At 42.7% G+C, this 23,239-nt stretch overlaps 1 protein-coding gene across 3 annotated transcripts in view; it reads left to right on the top strand.

The window, feature by feature from the left end:
• The window catches only part of REXO5 (RNA exonuclease 5), a 33,001-nt gene extending 10,174 nt beyond the window's left edge, over positions 1-22,827 (top strand). For 2 of the 3 annotated variants that reach the window (XM_048867482.2, XM_048867484.2), the window contains 18 exons: positions 147-268; positions 4,856-4,982; positions 6,354-6,441; positions 8,213-8,362; positions 8,578-8,666; positions 9,569-9,684; positions 10,332-10,470; positions 11,237-11,331; positions 12,726-12,828; positions 13,543-13,679; positions 14,068-14,176; positions 14,561-14,671; positions 14,780-14,917; positions 15,454-15,546; positions 16,792-17,011; positions 17,705-17,907; positions 18,711-18,820; positions 22,630-22,827. In XM_048867482.2, the coding sequence (XP_048723439.2) occupies positions 147-268; positions 4,856-4,982; positions 6,354-6,441; positions 8,213-8,362; positions 8,578-8,666; positions 9,569-9,684; positions 10,332-10,470; positions 11,237-11,331; positions 12,726-12,828; positions 13,543-13,679; positions 14,068-14,176; positions 14,561-14,671; positions 14,780-14,917; positions 15,454-15,546; positions 16,792-17,011; positions 17,705-17,907; positions 18,711-18,820; positions 22,630-22,699 (2,220 nt within the window). In that variant the 3' untranslated portion in view covers positions 22,700-22,827. The remainder of the gene's footprint in view (positions 1-146; positions 269-4,855; positions 4,983-6,353; positions 6,442-8,212; positions 8,363-8,577; positions 8,667-9,568; positions 9,685-10,331; positions 10,471-11,236; positions 11,332-12,725; positions 12,829-13,542; positions 13,680-14,067; positions 14,177-14,560; positions 14,672-14,779; positions 14,918-15,453; positions 15,547-16,791; positions 17,012-17,704; positions 17,908-18,710; positions 18,821-22,629) is intronic. The other variant, XM_048867486.2, reaches the window with a different exon arrangement.
• The last annotated feature ends 412 nt before the right edge of the window (positions 22,828-23,239 follow it).

Below are 23,239 nucleotides of genomic sequence, written 5' to 3'. Positions count from 1 at the left end.
TGTTTTAAATGTTCTTGGTCCTATCACCCCAATAGCATTAAGATGCCCTTTTGCAATACAATCCCCTTCATTTTGCTACTGAACCCCTACATTATTTACTTAGTAGGGCATGTAAATGGTTCTTTGCTTGCACTTACTTTTTGTAGGAGAAGAAATCCCGCTTGTCAGCTGGGTTGTTTGGTGAGGATTGTGAAATCAGACATGAACAGGTGTATGAGTTCCTAAAGTACGCAGTTTTGGGAAAACGTCACAATGCAACTCAACCCAGGTATAGTATATGTTTATATTCTGGACACAATCACATCCCATGCTACTGTACATATGCTAACCTACTTAAAGGCACATAAGTACTGTTTTTAAATATCCTCTGATTATTTTTACAACATTGTCACCATATCAGCCACCTGTTATATAGATGAGTCATAGCTAGATTTTGATTGTGTACTCATTTTGATGAACATGTAAATGAGGCAGGTTATGGAGATGAATACTACCATAGAATCATAGAATATCAGGGTTGGAAGGGACCTCAGGAGGTCATCTAGTCCAACCCCCTGCTCAAAGCAGGACCAATCCCCAACTAAATCATCCCAACCAGGGCTCTGTCAAGCCTGACCTTAAAAACCTCTAAGGAAGGAGATTCTACCACCTCCCTAGGTAACGCATTCCAGTGTTTCACCACCCTCCTAGAGAATAAGTTTTTCCTAATATCCAACCTAAACCTCCCACACTGCAACTTGAGACCATTACTCCTTGTCCTGTCCTCTTCTACCACTGAGAATAGTCTAGAACCATCCTCTTTGGAACCACCTCTCAAGTAGTTGAAAGCAGCTATCAAATCCCCCCTCATTCTTCTCTTCTGCAGACTAAACAATCCCAGTTCCCTCAGCCTCTTCTCATAAGTCATGTGTTCCAGACCCCTAATCATTTTTGTTGCCCTTCGCTGGACTCTCTCCAATTTATCCACATCCTTCTTGTAGTGTGGGGCCCAAAACTAGACACAGTACTCCAGATGAGGCCTCACCAATGTCGAATAGAGGGGAACGATCACGTCCCTCGATCTGCTCGCTATACCCCTACTTACACATCCCAAAATGCCATTGGCCTTCTTGGCAACAAGGGCACACTGTTGACTCATATCCAGCTTCTCGTCCACTGTCACCCCTAGGTCCTTTTCCGCAGAACTGCTGCCTAGCCATTCGTTCCCTAGTCTGTAGTGGTGCATTGGGTTCTTCTGTCCTAAGTGCAGGACTCTGCACTTATCCTTGTTGAACCTCATCAGATTTCTTTTGGCCCAATCCTCCAATTTGTCTAGGTCCCTCTGTATCCTATCCTGCCCTCCAGCGTATCTACCACTCCTCCTAGTTTAGTATCATCCGCAAATTTGCTGAGAGTGCAATCCACACCATCCTCCAGATCATTTATGAAGATATGGAACAAAACCGGCCCCAGGACTGACCCTTGGGGCACTCCACTTGATACCGGCTGCCAACTAGACATGGAGCCATTGATCACTACCCTTTGAGCCCGACAATCTAGCCAACTTTCTACCCACCTTATAGTGCATTCATCCAGCCCATACTTCTTTAACTTGCTCACAAGAATACTGTTGGAGACCATGTCAAAAGCTTTGCTAAAGTCAAGAAACAATACATCCACTGCTTTCCCTTCATCCACAGAACCAGTAATCTCATCATAGAAGGCGATTAGATTAGTCAGGCATGACCTTCCCTTGGTGAATCCATGCTGACTGTTCCTGATCACTTTCCTCTCGTGTAAGAGCTTCAGGATTGATTCCTTGAGGACCTGCTCCATGATTTTTCCGGGGACTGAGGTGAGGCTGACTGGTCTGTAGTTCCCTGGATCCTCCTTCTTCCCTTTTTAAAGATGGGCACTACATTAGCCTTTTCCAGTCATCCGGGACTTCCCCCGTTCGCCATGAGTTTTCAAAGATAATGGCCAATGGCTCTGCAATCACAGCCGCCAATTTCTTTAGCACTCTCGGGTGCAACGCGTCCGGCCCCATGGACTTGTGCACGTCCAGCTTTTCTAAATAGTCCCTAACCACTTCTTTCTCCACAGAGGGCTGGCCACCTACTCCCCATGCTGTGATGCCCAGCGCAGCAGTCTGGGAGCTGACCTTGTTCGTGAAGACGGAGGCAAAAAAAGCATTGAGTACATTAGCTTTTTCCACATCCTCTGTCACTAGGTTGCCTCCCTCATTCAGTAAGGGGCCCACACTTTCCTTGGCTTTCTTCTTCTTGCCAACATACCTGAAGAACCCCTTCTTGTTACTCTTAACATCTCTTGCTAGCTGCAGCTCCAGGTGTGATTTGGCCCTCCTGATTTCATTCCTACATGCCCGAGCAATATTTTTATACTCTTCCCTGGTCATTTGTCCAATCTTCTAATTCTTGTAAGCTTTTTTATATTTAAGATCTGCAAGGATTTCACCGTTAAGCCAAGCTGGTCGCCTGCCATATTTACTATTCTTTCGACACATGGAGATGGTTTGTCCTTGTAACCTCAATAGGGATTCCTTGAAATACAGCCAGCTCTCCTGGACTCCTTTCCCCTTCATGTTATTCCCCCAGGGGATCCTACCCATCTGTTCCCTGAGGGAGTCGAAGTCTGCTTTCCTGAAGTCCAGGGTCCATATTCTGCTGCTTACCTTTTTTCCGTGTCAGGATCCTGAACTCAACCAACTCATGGTCACTGCCTCCCAGATTCCCATCCACTTTTGTTTCCCCCATTAATTCTTCCCGGTTTGTGAGCAGCAGGTCAAGAAAAGCTGCCCCCCAGTTGGCTCCTCTAGCATTTGCACCAGGAAATTGTCCCCTACATTTTCCAAAAACTTCCTGGATTGTCTATGCACCGCTGTAGTGCTCTCTCAGCAGATATCAGGAAGATTAAAGTCGCCCATGAGAACCAGGGCGTGTGATCTAGTAGCTTCTGCAAGTTGCCGGAAGAAAGCCTCACCCCCCTGGTCCGGTGGTCTATAGCAGACTCCCACCACTACATCACCCTTGTTGCTCACGCTTCTAAACTTAATCCAGAGACACTCAGGTTTTTCTGCAGTTCCATACCGGAGCTCTGAGCAATCATACTGCTCCCTTACATACAGTACTACTCCCCCACCTTTTCTGCCCTGCCTGTCCTTCCTGAACAGTTTATAACCATCCATGACAGTACTCCAGTCATGTGAGTTATCCCACCAAGTCTCTGTTATTCCAATCACGTCATAATTCCTTGACATCACCAGGACCTCCAGTTCTCCCTGCTTGTTTCCAAGGCTTTGTGCATTTGTATATAGGCACTTGAGATAACCTGCTGATCGCCCCTCATTCTCAGTATGAGGTAGGAGCCCTCCCCTCACAGACGTTCCTGCCTGTGCTTCCTCCCGGTATCCCGCTTTCCCACTTACCTCAGGGATTTGGTCTCCTTCCCCCTGTGAACCTAGTTTAAAGCCCTCCGCACTAGGTTAGCCAGCCTGCTCGCAAAGATGCTCTTCCCTCTCTTCGTTAGGTGGAGCCCGTCTCTGCCCAGCACTCCTCCTTCATGGAACACCATCCCATGGTCAAAGAATCCAAAGCCTTCTCTCCGATACCACCTGCGTAGCCATTCGTTGACTTCCACGATTCGACGATCCCTACCCCGACCTTTTCCTTCCACAGGGAGGATGGATGAGACCACCACTTGCGCCTCAAACTCCTTTATCCTTCTTCCCAGAGCCACATAGTCCGCAGTGATCCGCTCAAGGTCATTCTTTGCAGTATCATTGGTGCCCACATGGAGAAGCAGGAAGGGGTAGCGATCCGAGGGCTTGATGAGTCTCGGCAGTCTCTCAGTCACATCGCAAATCTTAGCCCCTGGCAAGCAGCAGACTTCTGTGTTTTCCCGGTCAGGGCGGCAGATAGATGACTCAGTCCCCCTGAGGAGAGAGTTCCCGACCACCACCACCCGCCTCCTTCTCTTGGGAGTGGTGGTCGTGGAACCCCCAACTTCAGGACAGCGCAGCTCATGCCTTCCAACCAGCGGAGTCTCCTTCTGCTTTCTCCCCCCAGATGTATCATCTTGTCCACTCTCCGCAATGGTACCTGTGGAGAGAACATGAAAACGGTTACTTACCTGTGTCCGCGTTGCTGTACCCGGACATTCCCCCTTCTTCTTCTGGAGGTCACATATTGCCGAGCTTCCTCACTGGCCTCTTGGCTCCGCTGTGCAACCTGCTCTAAATCTTTAGAGCTTTGTGCCCGTAGAAGCATATCCTGAGTTTTATCCAGAAAATCCTCAGATTCTCGTATGCAATGCAGGGTCGATATCTGTAGCTCCAGACCTTCGATCTTCTCTTCCAATATGGATACTAGCTTGCGCTTTGTACAGACAAAGTCGCTTCTGTCCTGTGGAAGAAAGACAAACATGGCACATGCAGTGCAGGTCACAATAGCTGAACCCCCCCCTCCATATCACCTTCCTACTATGAGCTTCCTCAGAGAAGTTGGCAAGATGTAAGCCTCACTGGGCTCACTCCAAGCGAACTCCCAGGCAAACTCCTGCTGTGTGCTGCTCTGCTGTTCCCCGCTGCTCAGCTGGTTCGCGGAGCTCTGGCTATTTTTAAACAGCCAGGCTTCCCTCAAACAAACAAACAGACAGCCCCAAAAGCTTAGAGCTCTATCTTCCCCATTTACATTGTTTACATGATGATGTGCTTATATGGACCAATATGTAAGATAAAGGGCTAGATTCTGATCTTACTGAAGTCAGTGGGAGCTTTACTTACTTGGGAACAGAACTGGTCCTATGTTTGTTTAAAATTAAAGTATTGATAACTGTATTGCTTTGTTTTCTAATGCAGCTGGTGCCGTATTTATCACCAAAGACACCTGGCTAAGGTTGTGGTTATTGTTCTGCAGGAAGTGAGCCAGCTCTATTTCTACAAGTTCTATTTGCAGTTCAAACATCTCAGAAGGGCATTTCAACATGTAAGTTCACAAACTGTGTTTCTACCAAGTAAGCTTTTTCAGCCAACAATACCCCAGTGGTTTAACTGCTACAGTGAAATTATTCTCCTCCCAATGGGAAGTGGAATCCCAAGGGGCAATATGAGAGAATCCCTCCCTTCTTACCCGCTGTTAGCCCAGGACAAAGGACCAAGCTCTGATGTTAGAAGCAGAGTGATTAAAGATTTCCAGTTTTTGAAGTAATAAAATGTGAAATAAAATACCTCAACAGTTCCACACTACATGTATAATATTTTTTGTATCTTCAAGAGGGTGAGGATGTTATAAATAAATATATCTCAATAGACTTAGGACTTGTTCTCAGCGGGTATCAGTTGGCAGAGGTTCACCAGCTAATGATCTAGTCCTTAGTGTTTGCAGACCATGCTGTGTTTTATGGTAAGAATTCCTCTTGTTCCTTGAAGAGATTATTGCTGGGGCAGAATGTAATAAAGTTCTTTTAATTTGCCCAGCTACATTTAATCCCCTTTATATATCTTATTTATTTTAACAGTGTGCTTTGAATCAGTAAAATCTTAGGAAATTCTCCTTTAGCTGCAGCAAACATATGTTTCTAATTTAGAGCAGTTTCCTAACTTTTCAGGAACAAGGAACTATCAGTTCTGCTTCTGCCAATGAGATGCTGTACTGAGTCTGATTGCCTCTGGAAAGCCAAGGCTATAATATGATAATTGAGTAGCTACAAGAGAGTCCTGTATTATTCAGCTAAATCATTGTGAATCATTTCCCTTGAAAATGTATTGTTCTCTATAAATGATGGGAGAAGTAATAAGTGAATAATGAGACAGCAGTATTCCTCGGCAGTAGAGAGAAAGGGGTGGTCCAGCTGGAACGGAGGTGGAAGCTTGTGACAGGAAGATAGGGTGCAATCAGGCAGCTGCAAAGCTAATCATGATAATATTTTTGTAATAAAGGTCACTTTAGTTTTTACAGCTGCTTGTGCCTTAACTCTTACTGCTGTAACAATTAACAGCATTTTACTTAAGAATATGGTCTGCAGATTGTGAATTTATGGAGCATCATGTAATGAACAGTTTCTCAAGAAGTTAGTTGCAAATCATACTCACTTTAACACAAAAAATTGCATTGAATTTTTTCAATGTCCCCTGAGGACACCGCTGTCTCTAACTTAAGTTAGTCTTGTATACTTACCCTCCTTTGACTTCAGTGGAATTACACTAGTGGCAAATTTGGCATGGGGGAAGATAAAGTGTCAGAATTTCCATAGTAGTAGGAGTACTGTTCCTTATTTGTGAATTTAATTTTGAAATATTTTACTTTTGTTTGTGCAGCAAAGTCCTTTAACATGTTTTCTTTTCTGTTTGTTAACAGAGATTCAGTTTACCACCTACTTCAGCCAATTTTATAGCTAGTGTGTGTGGAGAAGGAATAAGTATGAAACATCAGAACAGCATGCAAGGTACCTCACTTTTCACTGTCATTTTCAACAGTTGTTTACCCATTTCAGAGGATGTTTTGAATCTGTTTGTATCACATGCAATCAATTTTAAACTAAATATAATTTATGCAGGATTACAAGATGCAACGAATCACTGGTTTAACTCTGAAATAAATGACTCTAGCTAATTTCTATTAGTCTGTTTTGCTTATTACCAAAAGTAAATGTGAAGGAAGTTTACAACAACAAAATTGTAAAAGGGATAATAAAGATGCAAATTTTTCTCTTATGAAACTGTTGCAAGCATTTATACTATCATTCTAAAATGTAGTTAATAAGAGAAACAGATCTCTGAAATAGATTCAGGCTCATTAAGTATTCATTTCTTGACTTCCGCATTAGTCTCAGTAATAATTCTTTGTTATGCTGAACAGTGAACTAGGTAAACTACAGTGTGTTGACAGCTGGCTTCTCATTATTTACATCCCTTATGATCTTAATTGTAATTTTAGGGATCAGTCTTGCATACTCAAAACTCCACTTAGTCAGTGGAAATTCTCAATGCAAAGAATACTGAATCAGGCCCTTAATGGATGAATTAGCAAGTTTTACTTTATAATGTATGAATAGATAAAGTTTTCTAAAATTTGGACAATAAGCTGCAGTCGGAGATTGGGGTTTCAGATAAGTTTTTACTGAAGTTATGCTTCTTTATGTGACTTCAAACATAACGGTAGAAAGGCTTGTTTAGTCTGGTGATCTGGGAACTGGACGGGGCGTCAGGAGACCTAGGTTCAGTTCCTAATTTACAGGCTTCCTCTGTGACCTCAGGCAAGTCGTTTACCCTAACCTGTGCCTCCATTCCCTTTAAAAGGGGGCAAATACCGCCTTATTTTCCAGGGGCATTGTGTGGATAAAATCCATTCTGTTTGTGAGCTCAGGTACTATGACGATAGATAAAAAATAACTTGGATAGTTCAACAAACACTGTAACAAACACCTTTGTTAGAACTTGTATTTTCCTAGTGTAACACTTACCCTTAGTATCACCTAGTACAGTGGTCCCCAAACTGTGGGGTGAACCTCCTTAGGGGGGGTATAGAGGAACATGTCGGGGGCCAGCCCCCACCGGGGTTGGGAAGGGACCACCATGCTTCCAGCCTCACTCCTCCCCAAAACCTGTTCATCCCCTCGGTCCTGTTCTGCCTCCAGGCCCTGCTCTGCCCTCACTCCCTCTCCAACCCCAGACCAGCTCCAGCCCCAGTTGCAGCTCCATTCTACCCCTTGCCTGGCCCCGCCCTCATTCCTTCTCTGTCTCTAGCCCCAGCTTCACCTTCAGCACAAGCTCTGCTGCTGAGGAAGCCTTGGCTGTGCACTAAGAGGGTGGGAGGGGCACTGAAACAGTTTGAGCCCCACTGACTTAGTGGAAAGATCTCTTTCTGCTTGCTTTGAGGAGTTAATAGCAACAATTTCTCACAGATAAGATGAAATTTTAAATAATTATAATATTTAGCATGTATCAAAGCAGGGCAGAATCATTATCACTATGTTACAGATGATAAACTGATGCAGAGATAGATGAAGCGACTTGCCTAAGGTTACCTAGCAAGTTAGTGTCAGAGCCATGAATAGAACCCAGGTCATCTGAATCCCAGTCCAGTGCTCTGACCGCTAGTCAACTCTGCCACCCTTCAAAGTGAAACGTGCACGTTAATTACAGTAGTTTATACGTGATAAAGAAATACTGTATGAACTTGTTGGCAGCTTTTAAAAGTGCAATTTCTTATTATAGGTTCAGCTTCTGCCTATAGTGGACACATTCCTAAGAACTCAGACCTGCAAAAAGACCCTATCATTGAGAAATATGGCGAGGAAAAGCATGGTCTGACCAGCTATATTCTAACCTTGGAAGAGATGAGAAAATATGATTATCCTTTAGAAGGTCAGGCCACATACATTTTGGTAAAAATCCCAGCCTAATACACTTAAATAAATCAATAAATCCCATTGGTTTTCACTGGGAGTTTTAGTTGCACAAGGAGTGGAGGCTCTTTACCAAAGTCATCTCAAACTTTCATTCTCTTCATCTGTACCTGATGAGTTACATAAGACAGATTTCTTCTTCTTGTTCTCAGATCTCTTTATTTTTCTTTCTAGGATCCCCTGGGTGTGGGAATTATGTCCACACACAATGTGAGAGCCCGAGAACAGACAGCAGTCCCCTCTTTGGGCTGGATTGTGAAATGGTATAAAAATATTTCTTGTCTTAAAGAAGGCTAGGAAATGAGTTGTACAACCTCCACTGGCTCCAAAAATAAAGCCAGCCACCCTCTGCATGTTCGAGAGCATTTCTATCCAAAAAACACAGTTGTAAAGACACCAGCTGCCCATCTACATCAGCAATTCTTCTGTCAGTAGCATGAGGGCAGCTTCCCCAGTGAGAGAGAGCTCAAAAAAAATACAGCATAGCCAAGTCGTATGCGTTAAATGCCCCCAGCACAGCACTCAGCTCCACAGTGGTTCCCCACATACCAGACAGGACAGACAGATCCACTGCTAAGCAGTCTGTCCCTTTCCCTGCAGAGTGGACATGAGGAGGATCATGGGGGCTGCTGCAGCCTTTGCACGCTAGAGACGGGGAAGGGGGAGGATTCGTTCCCCCTATGTGTCTCCCCAACGCCAACACAGTTGTTCAGGCTCTGTGCCACGCTGAGGATTGTCCCTTCATACACTTTGGTTCTTGAAGAAGAGCCTTGTTTTGGCATTACCTGCGCCCTTTTTAAATAGGTGGGCCCATCTCTTGCTTTAGCAATTGGCAGAGCAATTGCAAAATACAGTCAGTTGTGGCAATCTGGGTGTAAAGTACTAAGTTATTCTGTATGATCAGTTCTTCCTCCTAAAGATTAACTGTGTGTTACACTTTCATGTGCACCTGCTACATTTGTAATGAGCGTCAAAAATTAATCAGAACTGTCTGCACTATTAAAAACTAGTAATAGATGGTAAATCTTCCAGGTTAGTAACTTTTTTAGCGGTGATAGCAATTAAAATCTGTATTGCAATAATTAACTGGTATTCTTGAGACAACTGATTGGCAATAAACCCAGTGCTGATTTCTGATCTGACTTTTTATTTTTATGTCTGCTAGTGCCTCACTGAGAAGGGGAATGAAGTAACTCGAGTCTCATTGGTGGATGCAGAGGGTCAGTGTATCATGGATGAGCTTATAAAACCTGAAACCCAGATACTGAACTACTTCACCAGGTATCCAGCATATAAACTTCTTCCATGCCTCTCCTGTAAAACTGAGAGCCATTCAGACTGAGTCCATGTGGCCTTTCAAGAATGTCTGCTGCACGTAGCTTTCTGCACTGTTCCAAGAAAAGCCTGGATTACAGATTAATGATCCAGCACAGGTTACCCTTTAACTGTCCGGTACAGGTTACTCTTTTACTTCTAGTTATAGAAGACATGGTGTAGTAAGAGCATGAGAGAGCAATCCAGGCCTCTGCTCTATAAAATAAGTATTTCATTTCACTAACTTTCAGGGGTACCAAGAGCTGAGTTGTGTGGAACTTTCATAATGAAACCAGGCAAAATTTAAGCTACATTTCATCCCCAAAATTTTAAGATTGGGCCCAATTTCACGCTTTTGCACATCTGGAAAATCCCTTCTGCTACTTTCAGCAGCCTTCTTCTCCCAACAGGCCCCAGAACGTTCCCTTACCAGTTTAATAAATCACCTGTACTATGTCCTCTTTACACCAGAATAATATACACAGGAAGCCACAGTTACAATTCTGACATGGTCACATTTGTAATCTATGTATTTTATGTGTCTTGCTTGAAATGATCTCTAGTAAATGAAATTGCTAATATGTTGGTTTATATTTGCCATTTTTCTTTTGAAGATACTCAGGAATCACAAGGAAGATTCTTCTTCCAGTGAAAACAAAACTTCCAGAGATACAGGACAAACTAAAGAAATTGCTTCCCTGTGATGCGGTATTAGTGGGTCACTCTTTAAATGCTGACCTCCACGCTTTACAAGTGAGCATGCTCTTATGAGGATTTTCCCCAGCCGTGTTGGACCTGTTTTGTCTGGTGCTTTTCATACTTGAAGACAAAATAATTCTAGTTTAGAGCTGTAATCACTTATTTACCAGGCTTTTGTTAAGATGGCATAAGGGTGTAAAAATATATGTTTAAAATATGAGGACTTCTAAAAAACACAAAAGTCAAGAGGTAAGAAAGCTGTAAAAGTCTTCACCAGCAGCCTTAACTCTATATCTTCCTTTCCCTTCAGTCATTGCTGGGTACACCTAATTGTGTTGTGGTAAAGACAGATCTTTCATATGATAAATTTAAACGACCATAACCTATCATCCTACAACTCAAGAGCATAATCTGTGCCCATTTTTCCAGTTTTTGTTAAGTAGAGGGGGATTTTAGACCCGTCTTGTGGTAAGGTGTAGGGTATTTTGTTGGGTACCTATGGCCTGTATGTACATGATGAACATGCAAAAAGTTGACCTCTTTTTATGTCTGGAATCTGGGCCAATAGTCAGAGGGTCCGTGGGGAAACAATTGGGGAACCCAGTCCATAGGAGGATTTATCTCCGCATTTGCAACCCCTTCTCCTTGTATTTCACCACAATTCTTCCTTATCCCCCAGGGAAAATAAGAAGCTATCACAGGGTTGAGAATGGGCTAATAGTGGAAAGCCCATCACAGTGTTAACTGTGAAGTTACTACCACAATTCCATAATACTGATGTTCTTTACTCATATTATTGATGACGTTCTCTCTTCTCCAGATGATACATCCCAGCGTTATTGACACCTCATTGCTTTTTGCCAGACACAAAGGTCGACGGTTCAAACTAAAATTCTTAGCAAAAGCTGTTCTAGGGTAAGGTTTTGTTTTTGTTTTGTTTTTTCAACTGTATTGTCATAGTTTACGCCAACGGATAACCAGTACTACTATGTAATATTTTACCAATCATAATTATTACACCAAGTGCATGAGTGTTTTTATCTAAAACTTAATATGTTTAGAAAATCAGATTATATAATGTACACGAAATAACACGTAATGTGAATTAGAATAATAGTAGGTGATGTATGTATTCACAGTAAAGGTATGTCTACATTGCATACTCCTTATGGCGATGTGCTGAGTACAGACATTACAAGCCCCCCCCAGCACAGGTATAGATAGCAGTGTAGATGGTGAGGCACTGCTTAGGTGAGTTGAGTATACCGTACCCTACATGGCTCTCTACACACCCAAGCAGTGCCTGCTGCTATTTTAGCAGTGTAGTGACCCACTGCCTCTCTGCTGCTGGAGCCTCTCTTTGGTGTGGAGAAAGGCTCTGGCAGAGGGGAGGCAGCAGGGAAAGACCCAAGCAGGAGGAGGCAGTGGGGAAAGACTCCATGTTGCTGCCAGTGAGTGTGCAGTGTAGACTTACCTTAAGAGTCCTGCCCTGAAAATTAAACAGTTGAAGTGGACATGACAAAGAAAGGATTACTGTCTCCGTGTTACAGATAGGAAATGGAGGCAGAGAGGTTAAGTGACTTCCCTAAATCATACAGTGACTATGTAGCACAGCTAGAATCGAACCCAGATCTCCTAACTCCCAGTCCAGTGCCGCAACTACAAGACTATGCTTCCTCTAATTCTGTTAATTGTGAGATGCTGAATCTTACATCTAAGAGGCCAGGATACTCTCTTTCAACACTTCAGCGTGTCTAATTCACACAAATGACTAGGAGACTTATTTCAAATTAGCAAGAAAGTGAACACAGAAAGTCAGGGTAATGTTTCAGAAAGAGTGCTTTGACAAGTTTATTTTGAGTTATTAATGATATTCCATAGCGTGCCAGCAAACATTCTATAGTATGTTTTGTAGACATAATATATTCTTTACTAGTTATGGTTTGGTGAGATGGGAGGAGAGACTGCTGTACTACATGCAAATGATGAGATGGGGAAACTAGCAGAGTTGAAGATAAAGATAGCTAAGGTGTGTCAAAGCACAATATAGCCCAAGGCATCTATGAAATCTTTTAAAAGTTGTAAGCAATATTGAACATTGCAGAAATTCTTTATCTATTTCAATGGCTTTTGGAACATTTCAGAAGAACACGGATTCAAAGATACTTGAAATACAGTAGTCTTTGAGCACAGGGATAAATATACCACCTGAAAAGAACAAACTACGGGGCTTCTGAAAGACTAGGTACTATATCATTTAGGGTGTGAAAACTGATAACCTTTCTGTATGTTTTACTTTGACATTTTAGGAAGGAAATTCAAAGTGAAAATAAAGTTGGTCATGATCCAAAAGAAGATGCTGAAGCTGCACTTGAATTGCTTCAGTACTTTATTGACCAGGGACCCAGAAAAGTATGTAACTTTGTAGGATATTAATGTATTTTCATTAGTTTTTATTAAAAAAAAAACTTTAAAATCTCAATATATATAGTTTGTAGCCCTCCTAAAGAAAAAAAAATAAGTTGATTGTTTCATGGTTTCTTTTTATTATGTTTATTATTTATTATTTTTATTATTATTATTAATAATTGTGCACTTGGGCCCTGACCCAGGAAGATAATTATGCTTTAAGCATGCAAGCATCCTATTGACTTTAGTGGGACCATTGATGTGCTTAGAGTCAGGCACACGTTAAAGTGCTTTTCTGAATCAGGACTGCTATCATCATCTCTGGAGGTGGCATTCCCCACTTGTGGAGTGTACAAGGATTTGGACACTTTATTAGTCTTGGTAGAAATTGGCTGATCTTCAGGAATGCTCCAAAATATATCCTGGTTGTTTTATTTTAATCCCTCCAGTCTCTCCATTATGCTCATGTTACTGGTCTTTTCCCTGTTTTCAATATTACCCATCTTGGTTCCAGTTCTTTTTTCATGCCTTTTGCTGATTTAAGGCACGTGTACACTTTCACAGTTGCAGTGGATTGGCTCTTATGCACAACTCTATCTCCCCAAACCTTGGCTTCCAATTCTAAATCAGAGAGGACTTTATGGAGACACATTGCTGGTTTGATGCCCATGAATGCAGTGTGCTTGAAAAGGAATTAGTGTGTTTTTGTCTTTCTAGGTAGTAGAACTAAATTTGGAGATGGTGCTGTCAGCCCCAAATCTGATGGAGTCGTCACAGCAAAAATCTGCATTACAACTGCAACAGAATGGAGTCCAGAAGCATTCAAGTGAACCTCCAAGCATACCCAAACCATGGTAGGAGGACTTCCCAATGCAGACACAGCCATAATGTTGGTGTCAGTTCTTTGTGAAATCATTAATACATTGTTTTATATCAAAATTATATTTCTCTTCCTCTCAAAATATATTACTTGCTATTGAGTCACACCTAATCTAACAGTTTTTAAAAATTAAAAGGCTTAGATTACTTCACAACAGTGAATTTTATGTTATTGTCATTTTTGTAATATATTCAGGACACAAGATGATTATTTTCAGGCAGTAGGAAGTTTGTTTTTAAAATTATCTTCCAAGGAGAACTGTAGCATTTTTCTTTAACAAATATTTTCTCAAAGGTTTCTAATTCAATGTAAACTAAGAGTTAGTTTTAAAGATGAGTTGATATTTACCATGACTCTCTTAGTTTTTTAGACTATTTGAATGCTACTGGCCAAAAAACTCTCCTTTTGAGCAGAAAGGAACTAGCCTCCTCTGGCTTGTGTCAGAACAGTCTGAGCACTTCAAACAAACAGGTAAGTGAACTTAGAACAGATTGTAATAAATATGTATCTAAGAAATAGAAGTTCTACACATTCTTGAGTGGTTTTTTGCGTTTAAAATAGTTGAGTAACCTAAAATGCTAAATGTCAGCAACAGTCTTAATGCTTCCTTGGATGAATCAGTTTTGTCATCTTTGGAAATACATTTTGATCCTGTATTGTCCTGAAATATGCCCATTTTATGGGCAAGTAAACAGGAACTACAAATAGGTGAAGTGACTTGCCCAAGGTCACCCACAGAACGAGAGGGAAAGTTGGGAATTAGAAACTAAAAAGTTCTTATTTGCTGTCCCCTGCTTTAACCACTTGACTGCACACCTTGACCAATTCACTGTGTGAATTTTTTCCCCCGGGTAGATACTTAAAAGAGCTATACAAGAAGTTCCTCTGTCCTCATTCAGTGTCATTCAGTTCACTTTGCGTTCAGCGCATGATGCACCAGACCTTGTTGCTGAAGTTTGTGAAAAGGTAAAGCTATATCTTAGAACATTCTTTAAGGCTGAGCTTGGAGAGGGACCCAGGACTTTTCAGATTCTTTGTTTTGTAAAATCCCTGCACTAACTTGTATTCCTGTAGATGAGAATCCAGCTAGCTGACATGCTGACTGTCTATGCGGGTCCATTTGATAAAGACTTTTGCCTGAAGTCTTTAAGGAGAGAATTTAAGAAGTGTGGTCCTATCCAATCACTTACTGTGCTCACTGAAACACACCAGGTGAATAACAGAATCCTTTTAACTGTGTTAACTTGCTGACATACAAAGTCATTGTTTAGTTTTACTAGGAGATGTGGCTCAGTGGAGGGATGGAGACAGGACAACTTAAAACATGGATTGGTCTGCTTGCTTGGCAGTGCAGTCAGCACCACCAAGAACTCATTGTGGAAATGCTATTGTAAACAGCCAGTATGGTTTAACTCCACCTTTGTTGTGCGACTAGCTCAAAGACTGGTCTTTCAAAGAAACTGTAGCATAAGAGTCCAGGATAAGAAGCCTTATACTGGGGCAATGGAGATTTTCTCTCCTTAGTGGAGGGAAGAGCATTAAGGCCCTTAATGGCAAAACCATGGGTTGTGAGTTAAGTTAAAGCAATGAAACATCCTATTTAATGCTGTGTGTTTAAAGTATTACATATAGAATATAAAAGGCTTCTTAGGATATTTTCCAACAACGTGATAAATACTTATTTGTGAAAGGAGAGGGATGCTAGAATTGTAATAGAAGATTCAGCGTAATATTCTTCCTTTTAAAAGCCCCACATCTGTATCCAGTATGAAGTATTAGAAGCCGCTCAACTTGCTATGGAAAGTCTAAATGGAGCTGATGTTGCAGGGTCCCAGATTAAGGTATATAAGCACGTGCTAAAAGCCTGAATTTTGTTCAGCATAGGACATGAAGTACTTTTATAGCCTTTTTCATCAAAGGATCTCAAAGAATGTTACTAGCATTAATGAACTAGACCTCACAACACCTGTAAAGTTTACAGAAGTAATTAAAACCATTTTACAGATGGAGAGTTTTGGTTACAGAAAGGTTGTGACTTCCCCTAGATTGTACAGCACGTCAGTGTAAGAACCCAGTCCTATGTTCTGAATGTAAACCCTCCTTAGGGTTCAGATTGCTAGATGTCCTCAATGACTGTATTAGTTAAGGTTGCCGTGGCACCCTAGTCTCAATCTTACTATGTCTAGACCTGGTTATCTATTAAAATGGTATATAGTCAGTAATTCCTTGTACTAGATTCTTACCATCTAATTATAAGCGATGCATTTAAGATTATCTGCCCATGATTGGGTCCACTCACTGCTAGGGATGCCACCTCCTGGCTGTTCTGGTGGATTAGTGCCTTCCAGGTGCTGCGTGCTGCTTTGGTGGTTGCTCAGCCTGTCTCTGCAGGTGCTCCTTCTTCATGATGTGGCCCACCAGCAAGGTCACCATGCATGTTTCCCCCTTCTGGGGTATCAAAATCTTTAGCACAAACTGTCCCAGGCAGTCTGCTTCCATTGCCTGCTCTGTGCCACTTCCCCAGTGACTGGTAGGGGGAACCTAGGCCTGCCCTCTACGCTGGATTCCAGTCCCAGGGCCCTCTCATCAGCAGCCTAGGTCTGCCCTATCCTATAGCCTTTCCTACCTTTCTGGCTCTCTCCCCTTCTCCAGCCCAAACACCCTCCTCCCAGGGAGTAACTGTGCACTACCCTCTATAGTGCCAAACACTCCCCCCAGGGTTGATGGTATTCTGCTTCTCTGCAGCCCCTAGTTACTCTCAACTCCTGGGCTTTGTACAGGCCCTCTCTGTTCCCATCCAGCTGAGCCTCATCTAATTAATCCCTGCTCCCTGGCTCCTCCTCCAGGTGCAGCCTGGGGAGTTAATTGGCTCAGCTAGTGACCTTAACCCCTCCAGGTAGATGTACATAACCCAAGGAATGTTTAGAGAAGTGCAGCTGCATTCGTTTTCTTTAGACAAACTTGTTTGTCAGATTTCTGGGGGAAAAAAATGTAATTTGTAAATAGAAGGTAGAATTCCTGAGACCCATAGTCCCTAAAACAGCTCAGACTGGAATGTTACATATATTTCCATTTGATACTCCCAGGTTCAGAGACCCGTCACTGTGATGATGCTAGACTGTGACATGCTGATAAAAGAGCTAGAAATGGATATCGAAAATGAAGGTGTGATTTATGTGGCGGGGGTGAAGAAAACCCTAACTGATACAGACTTGCAAGAGAAATTCAGTCATTTGAAAGACCTGCAAGCTCTTTTCTGGCCTAGGGATCTCAAAACTGGGAAGCACAGAAATTACTGTTTCCTGAGTAAGTAAATGTAGCACATGACACCCAATAGGCCTAATTTTGCAGACACTTCTCACCTGGGCCTCCCGTTGAAGTTAGTGGGACTATACTCCCTGTAGCTCAGAGTAAGGTGACACTATGCGTTGCCATTGGATGGTTTCTAGCCAGCTGCCTAATCCCTATCACCCATGTAGCTACATTTTGCTTTAAACTTACAGGAGTTTTTAAAAAATTAATACTACTTTAGATATTAATAGCTCCTGCATCTAGGGGAGTCCCGAAGTGCTTCTCAAACTACATATCCACTCCAGCACTGAAATTCCTCAGGGGTAGAAGATGGCTGCCATGCAGGCTGCAATCTGACAAAGTGCCGTGGCTTGTTTGTCAGGAACTCTGTTTATGGTCTCATCTAAAAAGACATCCAGCCAGTAAGCTGTATTGAATTCAGCTGACCAACCCAGGGATGGCTGAAATGCTGAACAAACTCCACTGGACTTTGAACCTGTGGCTCTGTAGAGTCCGACGCTTAGATTGAAGCAGAAGACAATAATCCCCTTGTGAGACTGTGCTACAACAGTGACTCCAGACCTAGTCTCCCATATGCCATAGCTTTGCCCTATGGGTGCTGAGAAAGCAGAGTAGCACTTGCTTTCTGAACTATGACTACTGACCTAGGGTACTTGGTTTTGTTTTGTTTTTCTTTTTTCTTTAAAGAGTTTCAAACCTCAGAAAGTGCCCAAGAGGCTCTTCAAGATATAAACAGGCAAGGAGCTAAAGGCAGCCAACTGCAAAGTAGGAAAGCTCTCACTTCTAGCCACCTCCACAGATGGATTTGTCACATGGACTATAATGATGGGAAGCCTATTCAGCTGGTACATCACATCCTACACATAAAAAAGGAACAACTATCTACCTCTGTGAGTTAAATACCTTTGTCACAATAAATCATAAGGCAAGGTAGAGTGGAATGAGTACAGCTCTGGGAGCTGGGAAACCAGACTTCCCAATCATAGGTCAGACACTGACCTTCTATGGCTTTGGACAAAATTTTTAACTTCAGATTCCTGTCTATAGAATGGATTTACCTTCTGGGGCAGAGGGGTGGTTAAGAATGAATTAATATTTGTAAAGCGGCTTAAAGATGGAATGTGTTACATGTTTTAGTATAGAATCTGTTAAACAGACATTCAAAAGATCAGTGCAATTCGTTTCAGCAGAATGCATGCTACACAGGAAGCAGAGACCTACATTTTTCAAAAGCAAAAAGACCCAGTGTTAAAATAAAATATATGGGGAGAAACATGAAAAAGAGGGGGTCACATGCAATGGGAATGGCTGTTAATAAAGAGTATAGATTGATGGGGATCTCCATGGTTGAGTACCTCGAAGAAAAGAACAAATAATCTTTACTTGATAAAATTGCAAATCAGTTTGCAACAGACCTATGATTCCCCGCAGCTTCCCAGTCGCCATGCTTCAACTCCAACCTGGAGAGACCACCTAGGAATGACAAGATAAGGTACCAACTATCTATCCATGGCCATTCAGACATTGGTCACAGAGACTGCCAACAAAAGATTGCTGGTTTGCATGTTGTACATTCACATCCAGTAGGAACTGAGTCCAGCTGCTTTTAAGACAGCAGTCATACTTGAATTGCTGATAAAACCTAGGACAATCGCATCTAATACTAGTACCATTTTGTTCCCATTCTACACAGGAGCAAGACATAAGGAAAAAGCTGAAGAAGTTAGACCGCAGTATCAAAAAGCTTTATAGAAGTCTGGAGAATAATACACTTTGTGTCGTTCTGTTGCCAGGTGTGAACAGGTAATATTTACAAATAGTTTTCAAAGTAGCCAGAGAACAACGTATTGCCAAGCAAGTTAGTATTTCCTGCATTACAATGAAATTTAACACTGGACAAGGGGGGCAGAGGGGATTCTTCATAGAATCATAGCTTGTAAAGACAGAAAGGATTATGAGGATCATCTAGTTTGACTTCTTGCATAACATGCATACTGGATAAAATTTTATTCAGTAAATACTGCATCAGGCCTATAACTTCTAGTTGAGCCAGAGCATTGAAACCAATTGTGATATGTTGGAGGCTCAGATTAGGCCTCTATACCTCAATTTGCTAAACTGCCAAGGAAATTCTTCTCATTTCAGTTGTCATCCTTCACTTGCCTTGCTGTCTTTGTTACGGGTTTCTTCTCCCACCCCGTCCTATTTTAAATGAATGTAGTTTCATGCCCTCCAGTCTTGCTAGTAATGAGTTTCAAGCACTCCCGTAAAGGGCCAGGTTGGCACCTCTGGAAACTGTAGTCCTGCATTTATACATATAACAGCTACAGCCCAGGCAGCAGGTGTGCGCACTTCCTTACACCGTCCTTACTTATATGCTTCATCTTTGACTTGGGACCACATCTAGTGAGTAGAGGAGGGTGATAAATTGTCCTCCTTTACCACTATGGATAGGACATGAAGCAACAGGCTTAAATTGCACCAAGGAAGATTTAGGTTAGAGTAGACATTAGGAAAAACATACGAGTTAAGCACTGGAACAAATTACCGACGGAGGTTGTGGAATCTCCATCATTGGAGATTTTTAAGAACAGGTTAGACAAACTCCTGTCAGGGATGGCTTAGATAAAATGTAGTCCTGCCTCAGAGAAGGGGACTGGACTAGATGACATAATGAGGTCCCTTCCAGTACATTTCTATGATTTTATAACCAGTGTATTCTTCCTAAGCCATTGAATACCTATCGAGTGGTAACAGGACATACTGGACTTGAAAGGCTCCATGTGTTCTCAAAGCCAGTTTTTAGGGTGCTGTTAGATGATGGGTTTTCAGCATTCTAAACAGGCTATGTAATGAATTTCAAACTACTTAGAATGGTAACTTGATATTATGAATTAGAAAAATTCAGGTGCATTCAAACTTCACTTTTGTTAGCCAGAGACCTTGGCTATGTACTTATTTCAGTTAAATCTTCCCTCCACTCCAGAGCTAATTCACCATCCCCCTATTCCATTCAGATAGAGATTGGACCATTTTGTTCAGTTATGTTCTTGGCTTTCATTCATCTTCAATAGAAAAGGCATGATTATTTCATGGAGATGCAGAGAACATTTAATATTTACTTTTTCTTATATAAGAAAAAAGGGCATACAGTGAAAGTAAATGGGTCAGAGACTTCTCTGAATGACCTCTTGCCTGTCTGACCATGAATGCTCTATACCATCTGTGAAAGAGGTTTTGAAAGTAAAGAGATCGGTGTGCTGTCAATGATGTGTTTGCACCATCTTCCATACCAAACAGCTGTCCCTGAAGGTTATTCTCTGCCAGAGTGATACTGGGACAAATACATACTTGGGGTTAACTTGGACTTCAGAAAAATGAATTTAGATCAGGGCTGCACATAGTTGCGGCCTAAAGTACTTTTATGGCCCCCATCAACATAGTACCTGAGTGTCTGACACAGTAGCGTAGCTGGGGGGGTGCGGGGCAGCGGCCACTCCCCCACTGAGCACAAGTGGCACCTTGTCAATATTCCTCTGTTGAGGGAACGGGGAGCGATCCAAAAAAAAAAAAGGGCGCCACCTGCTGTGGCGCTTTTACTCACCCGGTGGCGCTCCGGGTCTGTGGCGGCGGGACCGTCACTCGCTCCGGGTCTTCGGCGGCGGGACCGTCACTCGCTCCGGGTCTGTGGCGGCGGGACCGTCACTCGCTCCGGGTCTTCGGCGGCGGGACCGTCACTCGCTCCGGGTCTTCGGCGGCGGGACCTTCAGTGCCGCTGAAGACACCCGGTGTGAGTGAGGGAGCGCCGCCGGCTGAGTAAAAGCACCGCAGCGGGTGGCCCCTTTCTTTTGGATCGCCTCCCCTGTTCCCTCCACTTGGCTACACGGCTGACCTGACCATCTTTATCTTCACATCACCACTGGGAGGATTATCTCCATTTTACAGATAGAGAGCAGAGGTCTAAAGAGGCCAAGTGACTTGCCTGACGTCCTACAGGAACTCTGTGGGGAGCAAGGAATTGAACCCCTTGTCTCCCAAGTTCTAGGATAGTGCTCTAACCCCTGAATATCCTCACTTGCCTGAGCATCTTACGCAGCTCATGGATTGCAGTTCTGCTGGTGTTTGCTCGCTCCGTTAACACTTAATGCAGGGTAAAATAGAACATATTACAACAGTACCAAAAAGTTACTCTTGCTTCTGTTGACTCTGGTTACTTGAGTTAGGATGGATCACATGGGTCCTGTTGACATTGCTGCTCTATCTTGGGTAGTCTGTTGCCTCTAATCGGGTCTTTAACTAGGAGCACAGATGCAATTTACTTCATTCCGTCCAGTTTTGGTATGGCCCTTACCTTAATGTTCACATAGTCAATTTATATGACAGGGTAAGCCACTTTGCTCAAGTCAGGGCTAATAATATATTGGTTGTTCATTCAGCTATATGGTAACAGTAAGGAGACTGGCTAGCTCCAATGATATCTTGTTTTAGTTTTGTAGCTCTGTTTGCGTGAAGATATCCTGCATCACCTTGCTGTAATATCACAATTTATTATTCAATTGCATATCAGCCCCTTTGTGTACTAAATAGACTGGTTTGGCCGTTCAGAGTGCCAGCAAGGGAGTCACAGTGCGGTCTTTCTTTCAGCCTGCTCCAGCAGTTGGTATATGCAGTCTAGTGCAAGTGTATTTTTTGCTAAGCTCAACATGGAATGCCATATTATCTAATTGGGCCTGGGGGAAGCCTGAACTTTGGGATAAGCCTCTGTAGTCTCTATTTTTGAATTCTCTTCTCTGTCCTTTGATCATAAACCCTGGGTGTAAAATCATGTTTGAAGGCGGGTTTATGGGTATAAGCAGTCATTTTGCTGCAGATAAGCCTGGGGTTGTAGAGAGCATTTGCTTGTGGGCAGCTGTGAATTAATGGCTGTATTTTCTCCTCTGTGTGATTTGCTGATGAAGATCACATCCTTTTTCCCTAATTACTCATCAGAGCTCAAGTGGAGGAGTGTAGAAAAGGGCTCTTTGTACATGGCCCCCCTGAGAAACCTACTGCAGGGTCCAGACTCGAGGTTGGATTCACTCTCCCTGTCACGTTTCCCCCCTCAACCCTGCACATGACAGTCTCGCTAGTTCCAAACTGTTAGTTCCTGCTGGGTCCCATGCACAGCAAAGGGGGAAGGCAACCAGTGGTCCCGAACAAGGGTGCCTGCTGCAAGGATCAGACCCATTGGCAGAACAGGCTGTGGGAGGTAGCTCCACCAGCAAGGACCGAATGGCAGCCTTAGACCATGAATCTCAGCGTATCCCCTAGCTCCAGAGAATGGAGTCACTGTCCAGTCTTGGGAGAAGTTTCTTCTCATACCAAGGAGCGTTGACCCTCCTTTCCCACCTAAGGGAGAATCTAGCCCCAAATACATTTTATTGTTATAAAGAATACACTACAGCTTTTCTTGGGTAAATCTGCCTAGCTCCCTACAATACCACAGCCTAGTTTTCAGCCTCTTGAAGCTAGCTGGGGTCATCATGATGAATGTTGATTAGCTGCGAGCTTACTGCAACTGACCATTTGCTCTGAAGAACAGAAGTAACAGATTTCTCTCCTTTATGTTGCAGTGTTTATGGATCATTCTCTGGCCTTGGTCTGATGGGAATAAAGGAAGAAAGCAGGAACAGTGCCTGTTAGACGGCCAGGTTTTACAAACGTCTTTTAAGGCTTTTTTAAATTAATTCTGTCCCCCAAGAACAATAGGCTCTGCCCATGTACTTTTTTAACATTTAAAAATAAAAATTCAAAATGGTTAGTGCAGCCAACCTTTCTTCTATTAATGCTTCTATCTTTGGTACTTTTGGCTGGCTGGGAGCCAGCTTAGTGAGCTCTGTGTGCACAGATACTGCCAAGGCAAACGTGGTAAGCCACAGTGGTCAATTTTTCTAGAAGCTGAATGGCCCCTATCTAGAGGTGGCTTAAGTCTGTAAAGGGCTTGTAAGGATACTTGTCAGCTGGGCTGTTTCCACTTAACTTGGCCTCTTCTTGACAGACACACTGTGCAAAATTAATGTACATCTGTCCCCCAAAAAGCTTCTTTGTGGTTGTAGAAGCTCTACATTGGTGTTGTGGAGCCTTCTGGAAATTGGGCCTCAATTAACATTTCATGTTAAGTCTATTATAGATGGCGTGTTATGCTTTTCAGTGTCAATGAAGTAGCTGTGTACTGCATAGAAA

Source organism: Caretta caretta, chromosome 10 (assembly GCF_965140235.1).
Source record: "Caretta caretta isolate rCarCar2 chromosome 10, rCarCar1.hap1, whole genome shotgun sequence".
NCBI lineage: Eukaryota > Metazoa > Chordata > Testudines > Cheloniidae > Caretta > Caretta caretta.
The sequence above is the reverse complement of the archived record's forward strand: the minus strand, read 5'-3'. Positions and strand labels throughout refer to the sequence as shown.